This window comes from Phocoena sinus, chromosome 11 (assembly GCF_008692025.1).
Source record: "Phocoena sinus isolate mPhoSin1 chromosome 11, mPhoSin1.pri, whole genome shotgun sequence".
Taxonomy (NCBI): Eukaryota; Metazoa; Chordata; class Mammalia; order Artiodactyla; family Phocoenidae; genus Phocoena; species Phocoena sinus.
Genome location: NC_045773.1, coordinates 32,358,551 through 32,373,148, shown reverse-complemented (window position 1 = coordinate 32,373,148; position 14,598 = coordinate 32,358,551). Strand labels below are relative to the sequence as shown.

Sequence of the window (14,598 nt, the reverse complement as noted above, 5' to 3'; positions counted from 1 at the left end):
AAGAGGTGGATCACAGAGAAAAGACCACAGTGAGTACACAGCGAAATGATTACAGTCCACAACCTAATCAATTAGGCCAAAGGCATGATAAAATGTGCCTGTGTCAACAATAAGCACATCTGCCATCAGAGACTTGGGTTGGGACTCAACATAGGGTCTCTACTACCTTAGGCCCAAATAATTTCGTAGGCAGCAAGAGCAGATCATAAATCCCAAAGAGAAAAAATGCCATCAGGTTAAACACAGGTATGTGCTACTGACAACCTAGTCTCAGGGGCAGGCCTGGTCTCCTTGGCGATAAGAGCATTATTAAAATCTCCCACATAATTCATCAAGACCTCACGCTGGCCAGGGCAAGGTTAATCTCCCCAGTTAGCAAGTTCCAGGACAGACCAAGAGAAACAAAACCACAGAAATGGTATCTTTTTTAATTATCTGGACTCTGCTGAGCAGAGATAATATAATCCTGCTGCTGTTCCATGTCTAGTTTAACATATCCTAGCAATGAAATGTCATTTAGCTTCATCGAGACAGGAAAGCTTCCCCCTCTATCAGTATATCAACTCTTGCGCTTTGAGCGTCCATATAACAGAGTAAGTAACTGGAAAGCACAGGCAAGGCCTGGGCTCTGCCAGGGGCAACAGAAGGGGCTCCTCCTAAAGAGGGGGTGTAAGCAAATGTCCCATATAAAGTTACACTCAGCAAGGGACCAGCAATACAGTTGCAAGAGTGATGTGGGGGAGAAAACTGAAAACAATCCCCCATTCTGAGTTTCCGTACAAGACACTCAGCTGCTCTGAACTGCATTTCCACCTTTCACTGCCAGAAGGGGTATAAACCTGTTCACAGGTTTAAAAAAGATTAATTCTTTTTTAGCCAGGAATTTTATATTTTATCCTACTGATAAAAGATCACACAAAGATATTCTTGGATGCCCAACAGTGTTATTTATAATAGTGAAAAATTGTAACATTTAAATATCCACGGAAGGACTGGTTAAATAAATCTGATGCATCCATTTGACAAAGTTGGTTACTTAAAATAATGTTCTTGAAGAATATTTCAGGATGTGGTGACACGATCTCAATATAGTAAATGGAAAATACAGGAATAAATTAATATGTGTTATGATATCAATTTCTTAAAATTGTGTGCTTATATAAACTTTAAAAGTCGGTTGAAAATATATGTGTCATTTAGGGATACATGTACGTAGCAAGTTTATAGACAGGGAGGGTAACAATAAACATTAAACTCAGCAGAGAAAGGGGTTTACAAGGGCCTGTGGCGTTGTTGTTAAGGGCATATTTCTTGGTAGCTACATGGAATTTTACATTATCCTTTATACCATTTTGTATGTCTGCAATATTTCATAATGAAAAAGTTTTAAGTGAGTGTGTGTATAATGTCAGGAAGGTGATACATCAAAATGTAGCCACTACTTTTGAGGTGAGAGTATCAGTGAATGCTATTGTTCACATTTTCCAAATTTTCTACAGAGAACACATATTCCTTTTTATCTTTTACGTTGTTTCTTCATGGGAAACTATTTTTACTCCCACACCAAAACTCATATGTTTTTTGATAAAGGATGCTTGGTGCTAAGCAGTGCCCTGCGTCAGGGGCACACCTGGCTCCTCTGCCAAGGGCCTTTCTTGAGGGAACATGAAACCCAGCTCTTCCCTCAGGCATCTCTCACCCACTAGAATTTAAACTGGAAAAGTGCTGTGGGGGAAGCGATGTCCCTGAAACCATCCCACTCATATCCTCTGATGTGAGAGGAGATTTGTAGGCGGCTGCTGGGAGCACTCTCCACTCTGCAAGTTGTTTTCAAAAGTACTCAAAAATATAGTTTGCTTTTTTTTTTTTTCCCCCTGGAATAGTTTGCGTTCTATCCTGCCAGGAAGCTGGGGGCTCAGCCAGTGGATTGGATAAAGTGGTGGGAAAAAATAGACACCAATTATATTGTCAACTAGTGTGGACTCTCCAGCCACAATTCATTTTTCGCCAAGTGCTGGAGGTGGAGGGTGGGATAATAATTCTGTGGAGATACGTCACCATGCCTTAAGACCCTTCCAATTTCCTTTTTAAGAGGAACTCCTAACGTGGGGTCTTGGCTGGGGTCCCTGGGGCCCATGACGTCACACATCAATCCTGCAAAATTTTCTGGAGCCCAGTGCTATCACCAGATTCTCAAAAGAGTCCATAACACCCCCCACCCCAAACAATTGAGGATCCCCGTTCTGTAAAGATAAGCTCTTTCCTTAGCTAACCCACTCCTGTTTGGTCTCTAAGCCCAAGTTCAATAGGAGGTTGCAGAGGAGTTTAGAAGGAAAACTCCCTTCCAGGTACCTATCAGAATTGTCATCTGACGCCTTAAAATAAAGCAAGATGTTAATGGGAATGTTTGGTGTTATCATCACTCAGACACCTATATATGCTTTTTAATCAAAGGGGGAAAGTTTCTGTGCTAACATTTCCCAACTTTATGTCACAGATATAGTTCTTTAAGGGGGGTATGTGTGTTGAATTCCACATACACATTAGGAAGGCTCACAGGTTTTTTTGGTTTTTGTTTTGTTGTTGTTAAAATTCATCAACCAATAAGTATTTACCAAGAGCTCACTGTGCAGCATGGGGCTAGGACTCAATGGAAACCTGACCATGATCCCCCAAAGACCCCTGTCCCCCATCTAGCAACTTCTTGTTCAAAGCACACATATGGTGAACATCTTTCCACTTATTAAGTGGAATCAAAATTGAGCGTTACTAATATTACTTTCCCAAACCCTCACATCCTCCAGTATGAGTCATCCATTGGAACCCACCTTTTTTTCAGATACTCTCCACTACACATAGAAACAGGCTCAAAACAACTCTTCATTAATGCTGCTGGTTAGTTAAGGGGCCGTGACTACTGAATATCACCATTTAAAAGCACCTTTAGGGAGACTACAAAGCCATTTATCTATTAGAGAAGTTAATTTATTGGACTCAGATATTTATTTAGACATTGTAGCCTTTATGGCTACAATCTTCTCGTGAGTGGTTCCACCCACTACTTCATTCAATTCAAGTCATCTCTACTGAGTGCCTGTTACGTGCAAGGCACTGAAAATTAGTGACACTTCCTCCATGGCTACATTTGGATATGTCACACATCCTGTCATCTCCATACAGCTTGGATTGTCAGTAAAACTGCAAAACACCATTTTTCATGTCCTCCAACAACTTCTAGGATTCTTCTAAGTTTTATAATGATTATAATACTATGTGACATTATTTGGAGGAAACTCTGCCCCAGTTCTGGAATCTATTTGCCAAGATTCAGGGAAAATGTCATGCAAATCAGAAAGGACTTTGGCCATAGCTGACTCTTTGAGCACAAAGGCAGACTTCTTTTCCATAAAAGTGTCTTAACTGTGACAAAACATGATATGAGTTGGTTAGAGAGACAGAGGGAGAGAGAGAGAGAGAGAAGGACAGAGAGAGGGAGAGAAAAAGAGAGAGAGAAATACCTTCCGCAGCTGCATAAGGAGAAAAGACATCAAATTATTCATTACATGAGCTTAGATGACTTTGACGAGAAGGCAAGGTCATGGATGCCAATCAGCACAAAAACCGTATCACAACAAGTGGTTGCAAATAATCCTTTCATATAAGAGAGTTTAGTGGTTCTTTGAATAAAGCTTCTAGAGACATGTTTCCCTGAAAAATAAACATAGTTGAGGAAAAGTGTATAATAGGCATGATCTTAGAAATGACCTAGATTAAGATCTTATTAAATCACTACACCTCCCTGGGTTTCTACTTCTTCATTTTCAAAGTGCGGGGATTGGACAACATGATGGCTAAGGGCTCTATATATTCTGAACATCAATGATTCTAATAATTGCCACAAAATTGAAAACATTCAAACACCAAAAAGTTGTTGCCAATAAGGGAAGTTCCAAAGACTTCACTTGTCAACAACAAAGCATTCAGTGAGTAAAGTAAAACCCAGAAGACCATCATCTTTTTTGTCCTGTTACCATGGCAACCTAATAACTGGTCCAACTCCATCAACCTGATGGTCTAAACACTGGAACAAACACCATAGGGTAAAATAAAGATGTGCAAGTACATTAATGCTAGCTCAGGCTCACTCCATGATGGCTGTCTGCATCACAGAAAACTCTGCCGCAATTAAAAATAACTAAGAGAGCACTGTTATATTGGTAAATAAATGTCATCAGATGAGAACCCAATAATCTGTGTTCAATGAAGTTTCAAATTTTCACAATGGTTTTAGAAGACTTGATCTCAAATCTATCTTTTTAACAGATGAGGCCCAGAGAGAGAAAGTGACTTCCAAGGTTACATCATTAGTTATAGGCACAGCCAGGACAACGACCCAGTTTTCAATTCTTAGCATAGAAGCCTCATCTCACAACAATGACTTCTGTGGCCTCTGTAGAGGAGAAAGACCAGGGCCTAATGTTAGATGGATACACTGTGCACAATGATTAAACTTCAAGGGAGTGTGAAAGATGAATAGACATGGGGAGCCTAGGGAGGGTTCCCCCAGCCCCTGGATGATGGGACCATCAGAAGCTCAGGTAGGCTTCTCAATCGTGTCAGTAGGGAGACAAGGAGGCCATGCAAAGAAAGCTACTAAAATTAAGCATCCAAGGATGTGGGCCTGAAAAATCCAAGAAAGCTTTTAACCTCAATCATCACTAGCACACAACTACCAGGTCACTTAAACATCTCTTGCAAACTTCTGCTTTTAAAGGAAAACACAATGAGGTTAACATTTGGTGGGTGCCTAGTATGTACCAGGCAATGTGCTTGGTAGTCTCACTTTTATTGTTTTGTTTGATCCTCTCAACAATCCTGTTAGGTTAAGTCTTCTCCAGATGAGGAAACAGAGGTGAGGATAGGGGTCACACAATTGTTAAGTATAGAATCTTGATTCAAACTAAGAGCTGTTGAATCCAAAGCCACTCCCTCAGCCATGTTGCTAGAGACTTCTTCTGGCCTTTGAGCCACCAGATGCCTGAATTGGGCCAACCTGCCAACTCCCCCCAAAGGGGACAAACATCTAGTCCATCTTCTGGACCAAGCCTCTAACATGGCACAGAAGCATTTATCTAGATTCTACACAGATGTACTGACTTCATAATTCATTTTATGAGAGAAAAGACACAGGCAATAAACAGTTTGGCTTTGAAGTTTAAGTTGGCAACACAGCTTTCTCCAGTAAAATGAAATGTTTTTTTAAAGAGAGTTTCCTCCCAGGTTGCAACTTCCACAGTTGGATCCTGGAAGCCCACTTAGAGCACACAGCATATTAACAAATACATTCAGAGATGAAAAGTATTCTCATGGCAGGGACACAGGAAGGACTGTACTTACACTTATATCGAGACTACAAAGGCTAATGGCATCTTCATCCTGGGCGCTCTGCTTCCGTTTTCGCTGTGAAACAAACGATAAAACAAAGTTCAAATGTAAACAAGGATTATGGCTTTAAGGAAAGAAAAAAATGCCATCAAATAGCACATGTTATCCTTATCATTTCTACCATGTTATGCAAAACCTTTAACCAAGCTATGTAAATGAATAGTTCTAAGAAAGCCTAAGAAATTACGGGAAACTATTAAGCTCTAGGATAACTGGTTTGCATTATTGTTCTTATTCATACTGCTACAGTTTGTTTCTCTTTAAATTTCCTTTTTTTATTTTTCTAAATGTCTCTGTATATCAAGGCTTAGAAATTTAGACACAAAGTTCAGATTTTTTTAACTTGGAAGAAGAGATTAGACTGGAAAGAAAATCTAATTCACTTAAAGATATTCCATTTTTAGAGCTGCTTTGTACTTGGGTAATTTAAATTTGTTCTAATCGTCCAGGGTGCTGATGTAATCACAGAACCAGAATGCTGGAAGGAACCTTAGACATCTTCTCCAACCCTCCTATGTTCTAGCCATAAACACCAAGATTCAAAAAAGTCATTATTTGAACTGAAGAAAATTATATTTGAAATGAACTTATGACCAAGGAAGTCAATGAGGTTGGGTAGGGAAAATACATTATCCTCTTTATAAAAAGAAAAGAAACTCCATCCACAGACACAATAAAGCTCTTCAAAGATACATTTACCTCTCTTCTATATCCCCAGCTTAATCAATCAGGCAAGTATTTCTCGAGTCCCTAAATTTGTGACTTGCTAAAGCTACCAAAGGACCAGAATTACTGGTATGAGGTTACAGTGGAATCCAGAGATATCTGGAGTCTTCAACCCCCAAAGAAGTCCACCATCTCCTCCTCTTCCTCCTCTATCAGATGATGAGTGTGAACACAGGCAGAGACTGGAAAGCAACCAGAGCTGTCCTCGTCTGTCTCACTAGAATTGTTCTATTATCTCTTCACATCAACAAAAATTTGTTGAGCATCTGTTATGTGCTAAGTCCTGTGTTTGCTCCCAGGAATGCCAAGATCAGCAACTTCCACAGTTAAGGAACTCACATTCATGTAGGAGACACAGACTCTGATGTGATTATAATGCAGTAAGATCCAGTTATCCTAGGGAAGGTCACTTCACTTGTCTGAGTCACCCTTTCTCAACTCTAAGGTGGAAGTGATAACGTTAGCTTTTATTCTCTGAGGGGGAGGAGTAAATACAGTAATGCATTTTAGAACTTAGCAGAGTGCCTGGTACATAGTAGGTGCTCAGAATGTGGGTTGGAGGACTCTGGAAGCACAGTGAGGGAGTAATTAGTTTGGTCTTAGTGGGATCTGGGGATATCTTCTTAGAGGAGAAGGCATTTGAATAGGTCTGAAGGATGAATAAGAGTTTGTCAGACACAGATGTGGAGGAGATTGGGGCCTCTTTTTCTGTCATCAGCTACATAGACATTTAAAATCCCAAAGGTGAACATGGTTCTATCCAGAGTATGGAATGCTAGATCCTATATATTATTCCACTTGAGCAGTGTAACAGTTTAGAGATCCAATGCCAGGAGCCAAGATCCTCAATCAGCCATTCTGAGACAGTGTCCAAGAATCTTCATTAACAAGTTCACCATGTGATTTTTAGGGAGTCAAATTCTCTGCTCAGGGGCTCTGGGAGGAGAAGATGCTGAGAGCCGCTTGCCATTTTTGAGGATGTTTGTGTAGGGACATGATCCATACTGACTCATCATCCAGTTACAATGAAAAGCAGCACTGTGCTGTCTCTGAAGCCAAGTCACTGGCTTATATTTATAGGGTGACTTTTGGAGGCATGTATGGCAAGGGATGGTTCCCATTCTATGGATAAATAAACTGAGGTCAGAAGAGATAAGCAATCTGTTCCAAGTTACATGGCTACAGTGTAACACTCTGAGTCCAGGATTCTAATTCCTAGGACAAAACCCTTCACAAACACACACACACACACACACACACACACACACACACCATTTAAAGCATGCTTGGCAAATAGGTTACAACTCATTGGACATCCGGAAATGTCTGGTAGCATATGTCTGGAGTGCTGTACTGAGAAGGATTCCACAGCATAGCAAATGAGAGAAGGCTGCCGTCAATTAGTAACATGTGCTGGGGTAGAAAAGTGGGGAACAGTTGCGTTGGTGACCTGCCGTCCAGGATAACGTGTACTCTTTCCTGAGTCTGGCTTCTCTTGCCTTGAGAGGCTCCAGAATTATACCTGGAATCTTGGAAAATCCCATGAGAGGGCAGAGGCTCTGGGATGTTACGTGTAAAGTGGAAATAACGCCCACCAGGTCCGGCTGTCCTGAGGATCATAGATGATGTGTATATGGCACCTGGAATGAGGGCTGGCACATAGTAGGGGCACAATAAATGGTGGCTTCCATTACATATTACCCAAACTGTAAGCTATAAAGATGAAAACCGCTACCTGGTATTGTCAGATTATGGAATTTTATGATGCTACAATTCCATTTCAAGCGCTCAATGATTTTGCCAACATGACATGTTAATAGTAGCCTGTTACCCCAAGAGGCCCACGCTGGTGAAGGAAAGGGGACACTAAGAGAGGCTCTTTCCCTCACGGGCACTCAGCTCTCTTGGGACCAACTCAATACATCACCCAGGGCTTGAATGTAGCCTCCTAAGCACTAACCCCAGATGTTTCCAGGCACTCCAAGTGTCAAATCCAGAAGACAAAAGTCCTCTAGTGGCCTTTTAAATTAAACCACAGCCAGTTAATCTGGGATAGAATGATCTCCTTAAGAAACCCACATATTTTGTAAAATATAATCTGCATGGATTATCAAAGTGGATTTTCTTTTCAATTCCCATTACATCGGGTGGTGACTGATCATGGCCAGCAACACAGAAGGAGCCTGAAGTTTAAACTTTGGGCCCAGGCAAACATTTCACAGTGTCACTTAGTTTTTGCTCTTTTGCTCCATGTTTACCGAGCACCTCTGATGTGCAGGGCCCTGCTCTGGGTCCCGGGATCCAGCAGTGAACAAGCCAGGCATGCTCCCTGCCCTCTAACTGGGAATAAAAAGAAAACAAAATAATTACAGATTGTGATCTCTGCTGTGAATGAGTCAGATAATATGCTGAGACAGAGACTAGCAGGGGAGACCCGCTTTACAGAGATAATTTAATTTTTTGTTTTCTGGTTTTTGGTTGACCTTCTAATGAGATGTAAGCACATGAAGGCAGGATATAGTCTGTCATGATCACATTCCCAGAACCCAGTACAGTACCTGGTGCCTAGCCAACTTCCCCAGAAGAGTATTTCTTGATTTTCGTTGTTGTTGATGTTGATGCCCTTGGCCCTGCTCCCTCTTTTTTTATTTTTTGTTTATTTATTTTTTTTTGGTGGTACGCAGGTCTCTCACTGCTGTGGCCTCTCCTGTGGCGGAGCACATGCTCTGGATGTGCAGGCTCAACGGCCATGGCTCACGGGCCCAGCCGCTCCGGGGCATGTGGGATCTTCCCGGACCGGGGCACGAACCCGTGTCCCCTGCATCGGCAGGTGGACTCTCAACCACTGCGCCACCAGGGAAGCCCCCTGCTCCCTTTGAGAAGCTTGTCTTCCTTACCAATTACCCAACTTCAGGGAGGGGAGCACAGGGAGAAGGAATGGAGGAAACCAAACAGGCACCCATTCTGCCAGCCCAGCACAGCCCTTCCTCTGTACATCAGAAGCCATGGACAGATGACCTGGGGGAGTTCCTAGACAGGAAGGACACTGTGTGTGAAACACCTGCATTTACATACTTGGTTTCATGGGTTCTCAGCCTATTTGAAGACCCACAGACCCACCATGTTATTCTTGTCAAATTTACTGAAGTGTATGCACAGTCTACTTCTCTTTCAACCAGGAAAAACAAAGCGCCTTGGGTGAGCTCAGTGACTGTGCTGTAGTCTGGGCTCTCTGATTTGGGCACATAACTTTAAACCCAAGTGCCCAGTGCTGAGCAGTAGGTCAATGAATAATTTCTGAATGAGTGACTAAAAAAAGAATAAATAAAGGAGGCCAGTGTTCTTGAGGTGACACCCTCCCCTTCCGCTAACCACCTGGCTGCCAAAATTAAATCAAAACCTCAAAAGCAAAGATCACTGAAGGCTGAAATTCTTCAACCTCAAATTTCCTTGGAGACTCAAAACATACAAGTTCAAGCTATGATTTTTGCTTTTCAAATAAGAGAGTTTTTCCTTACCAGCAGGGGAATTTATTTTCCTTAAAATATATAGACACGTTAAAAAACAATTATAGCTGTTCAGACATTGGTCCAAGTGGGATACTGGTGATTTCCACTCCTCCTATGAGAAGGAATGTCTGTTCAAGGGTGAGGCACACCCATGACTAGGCAGCATCCATGCACTGCCCTGAACAACAAACAGCATTAGCACTCAGCCTCTGTGCTTTAGGAGCAAGGAATCCAGGATTTAATACCTCGACTGAAATGAAACAGCCTGCTGAACCAAACCATAAATGAACTTAATGGGCACCTGAACCCTTTGTCTGAACACCTATCTGAGGCAGGGAGGAAAGGCAGTTACAGAGGGGAATGTATGGGAACAAAGGGTGTGAGTGTACCATCTGATTCCTTAGCCCCGTGGGTTTAATATTTGATGGAGACACTTTCTAGAAGTGCTTAGGTGCTGGAAAAACCTTCTCATGCTTCTTGGATCAAAAAACAACCAGGAGGCTCTTTGTTAATTTGCCACAGGGCAAAGTCTTCTGTATATGTGGATATGAGTTCTGATGGAGATACAGGTGTCTCTGGATGGATGAGGTGGACTCTGTCTGAGACTCATTACTGGTGACACCATGCACTTTCACAATGCACCACTGTTCTCCAGGCCACTCTATGACTATCTCCTTTTAGGCTTGCCTAGCTCCTGACAGCGCAAGGCAGACATCTAAATCTCATCAGTGGGACTTCCCTGGTGGCACAGTGGTTAAGAATCCACTTGCCAATGCAGGGGACATGGGTCTGATCCCTGGTCTGGGAAGATCCCACATGCCGTGAAGCAACGAAGCCCGCACACCACAAGTATTGAGCCTGTGCTCTAGAGCCCATGAGCCACAACTACTGAAGCCCGTGCTCTGCAAAAAGAGAACCCACCGCAATGAGAAGCCCACGCACCACAACAAAGAGTAGCCCTGGCTCACTGCAACTAGAGAAAGCCCGCGAGCAGCAATGAAGACCCTATGCAGACAAAAATAAAAAATTAAATTTAAAAATAAATAAATCTCATTAGTAAATGGTCCGGGAACAATTACTTTTTCTGTGGTTCTGGGTAAGGTTTTCTGCAAAGAGAACTGACCCTACCTGTCTTCAGCTGATGGATTTGCAGAAGAGCTGGACCTGGGTCCAAACCTATCCTTATTCCTACTAGGCTCAGGTTCCATTCCCTCTAGACCTAAATCTTGGGATCCTTTGAGTTTGTTTTGTTTTTTTGCGGTACGCGGGCCTCTCACTGTTGTGGTCTCTCCCGTTGCGGAGCGTAGGCTCCGGATGCGCAGGCTCAGCGGCCATGGCTCACGGGCCCAGCTGCTCCGTGGCATGCGGGATCCTCCCAGACCGGGGCACGAACCGGTGTCCCCTGCATCGGCAGGCGGACCCTCAACCACTGCGCCACCAGGGAAGCCCTCCTTTGAGGTTTTGAGTCTTAGAATCAAAGGAGAATCACCTTCCAATATACAGGTGGAGGGAAGTGGATGCTGGAGCTGGGTGTCTGCTATGAGTCAAGCACTGTGCTCACTGTTTAGAGGATTGTTCCTTTTTAGCTTCTCCTTAGTCCAGCCTAAGTAAGCATGGTGGTGTTCATTTGTACAGAGAAGAACACTGAAGCCTAGGAAGGCTTTAGTGACTCGCTCACGGTCACAAAATCAGTAAATACTGGAGAGGGAAGTTCTCTCTACGCCAGCCTGGTTCCTGGTTCCCTGGAATCCCACTGATCCTCCTGCCATCCAGTGCTATTTCTTTTTAAATATTGTTTTAAAACAAAGTGTGTTTTACTTAAATTAATATAATAAATAGTATAAAATAAATTTAAATATTTATTTAAAACAATGTGTGTCTTACAACAGTATAAAAAGGCTCACAAGGCATTTACTACATACCTCAAAGAAATAAAGAGCTTAAACGAGACAGACCTGAGTTCAGAATCCAGCTCGATCATTTCTCCTTGGTGTGACCTTGGGCAAGTTGCTCTCTATCCCTTCATTCACTCACAAATATTTATCTAGGATCTACTACGTGCCAGGCAGGTTCCAGGTGTGTGAGATATGTAAGTGTCTATAAAATATTTCTGTAAACTTTGATTTCTTCATCATAGGGTTATTTGAAGGATTAAAGCAGAAAAAAATATTTAGAACAGGGCTGGGCATATGGCAAGAGATAAAAAAATGATAATTATTATTGCTACCGTGGTTATTACCATAATTACTATTACTACTATTGTCATTGCTGCTTTGTAGTTACGTTGAGAGGCAGGCAAGGGGCGGGGGTGGTATTAGAGATGGGGGATCCTGCAGGATGATGGATAAGAGACGTGGGATGCAGCCTGACCCTCCTCTAGCTACCCACATCACACAGGGTTATAAATGGATGCTCTCTGGATACCTTCAGTCACGTTTGCAGTGTGTTGTTCCCACTTCTGAAACAAAGACAGGGCAAGTGCAAGGCCTGACTTAATTTTAAATGGCTGAGATTGAACTGATTAGTGTCGGAACAGCCCTGTGATTTAATCACAGGGCTTTTCTATTTAATAACCAAGTGACCAGAGCAGCAAAAATGCACTGATGGAGGGAGTGCAGCTCCCGACTTGACAGCAAATGGCCCCTGATTAGTCATTTGTAATTATTAAATTCAAACCAGATCTCAAACCTTTCTGATTTATCTCTTTGCTGGCAAACAGCTTTGGTGGTTTCAGAGGCTTTGATGAGGCCTTTCATCTGCGCCTTCTTTAGGGAGACATTAGCAAAAGGATTTTGTGTTCTTGTACTTGCCCTTAGCTGGAACTTGACTCACTAAACTCATGCTCGAGCAGGGAGAGGATCCACATTTCATCTCTCCTCTGTCTCAGCTTCAGGGCTGAGTAAGAGAATTGAGAGGGAACCCCTACTTCATTTTTAATACCTTAGTTTTAAAATATCCTCCCTTTTCCAGCATCCAGGAACCATGATCCTTTTTTCTAGACTCTTCGATGTGCTTACAGGGTAGAAAACCTGAAAATCATGGTGTTCTCTGAGCTGCTGGTAAATAAATCTTAACTAACATAATATGCAATTTTGTGCTCAGATGCCATTAACTGTGGTTTAAAGATGCTACCTGGGCTCTAAGGTTATATTTTTGGGTTCACGTCCTCGTCATGCCTCTTATTTGTGATAGAAACGTAAGCACATCACTTCGCCTCTCTGAACCTCAGTTTCCTTGTCTATATAATAACTAAGGTTATCGTGAGAGTTAAATAGATCACAATGCCTGGCACACAGTAACATCTCAGTATTAGCTGTCACTAGTAGTAGCAGCAATAACAGCAGTAATGGCAAGTGAGAGCAGGGAAAAGAACATGGAGAAAATTCCTCTAATGTATAAAAGTTACCCATTAACTTGATTTTGGCAGATCAGGAAAAGCCCCAATGATTGCTTTTGGCCACAGAACACCTGGCCTTTAGCCTGTTGGGAAGCAGAGGTGAGGTCACCTTGGCCAAGGAAAGGTCTCTGTCTCCCATGGGAAGGAAAAGATGCTCAACCAGGCAGGTGAGAGGCCGGGGAGACCCAGCCAGCCTGCCAGTGCCACCACCAGCCCTGAAATCAACAGCAGCCAGATTCACTCTCATCCCACAAACATTTACAAACCACTTTTCCCTCTAAAACACTCAAGGCCAGGGGAGCAGTAGAGAAGACAGAAAACTTGCCTGTCCAGGGCAGAGCACTGGCAAGTAGATTTTCCAGAATGATTGCTCCAGAAAAACTCCATTATGGGCACTCATCTAAAGTGGGAAAGGGGGCTCATCTTCACAAAGGTTTTCAACAGTGGAATTTGACAAGAAGCACAAAATCTAATTAAACAGAGCACTTTTTTTCTAATAATTACTATTAATTATTTTACATTGTTTTCTTCCAATCTCAGGTGCACTGAACTGGATTAATCACAATCCTTGGTTCTATTATCACTGGTGCTTCCCTGACCCTCCTTTATTTGCTAATTCACTTATTTTTACCAGCATAATGAACTCTTATTTATTAAAATTATTCCCATACAGAACTGTCTGAGGCCCTTATCAACAAATATATTACCCATATAGTTTAGGGAATGTCCACATATTTGCTTAATTTCTAAGGAATTACTCCATGTAACCAAACAACTTAGATGGTCCAACTGGACAATTCAGATTCAAATGTGTTTATTGCCCATGATAATATGGGGAGCCTGATTTTACAAGGAGAGTTCTTAGTTCTTCACTCATGTTTGGCTGGGTTTAAAACAACGATCTATTAGGAATCCACTGTATGCTGAGTGCTTTCCATATATTATACCTAATCCTTACAGCTTGGACAAAGAAGTTATTACACACGAGGAAACTGAGGCTTAAAGAGCTTAAATGACTCGATTAAAACTGCTCTGTGAGTGGTAGAACAAAGCCAGGATTTGATATCATATCCAGCTAATTGTGTAGCTGATACTGCTGGCCCACATCGCCTGAGCAGTCACCATTCCCTGGCATGCTTTGGCTTTCCACAGGCCAGAAACGCTTGGGTGTTAGTGTCACCAGGAGCAACCCTCAACCCGTGATGAACTGGAGTTGGTAGGGAAACACCCCAGCTTCCTGAAGCTTGAGGGGATAACTCAACTCGGAGGTACAGTCTCTCAGCCTTGACTATGCATTGGAATCACCAGGGGAGTTTAAAATGCTCCGGTGTCCTGACTCCTGCTATCCAGGGATTCTGAACAACAGGAGTTCCGGAAGCTCCCCAGGTGAGTCTATTGTGCAGCAAAGTTTGAGAATCGCTGCCACACAGTCTCCTAGAAGTCCTCAGCAGGACTGAGCCCCAGTTGCCCACAGAGCTAACCTGTTCATGATCACACGCTGTAGTGGCTTCCTTCCCTTCC

General features: G+C 42.6%; 1 protein-coding gene across 3 annotated transcripts in view; it reads right to left on the bottom strand.

Moving 5' to 3' along the window:
* ARHGEF3 (Rho guanine nucleotide exchange factor 3) overlaps positions 1 to 14,598 on the bottom strand; it is a 310,939-nt gene that overhangs the window by 137,972 nt on the left and 158,369 nt on the right. For all 3 annotated transcript variants that reach the window (XM_032649428.1, XM_032649429.1, XM_032649431.1), the window contains one exon: positions 5,398 to 5,460. In XM_032649428.1, coding sequence (XP_032505319.1) covers positions 5,398 to 5,460 — 63 coding nt within the window. The remainder of the gene's footprint in view (positions 1 to 5,397; positions 5,461 to 14,598) is intronic.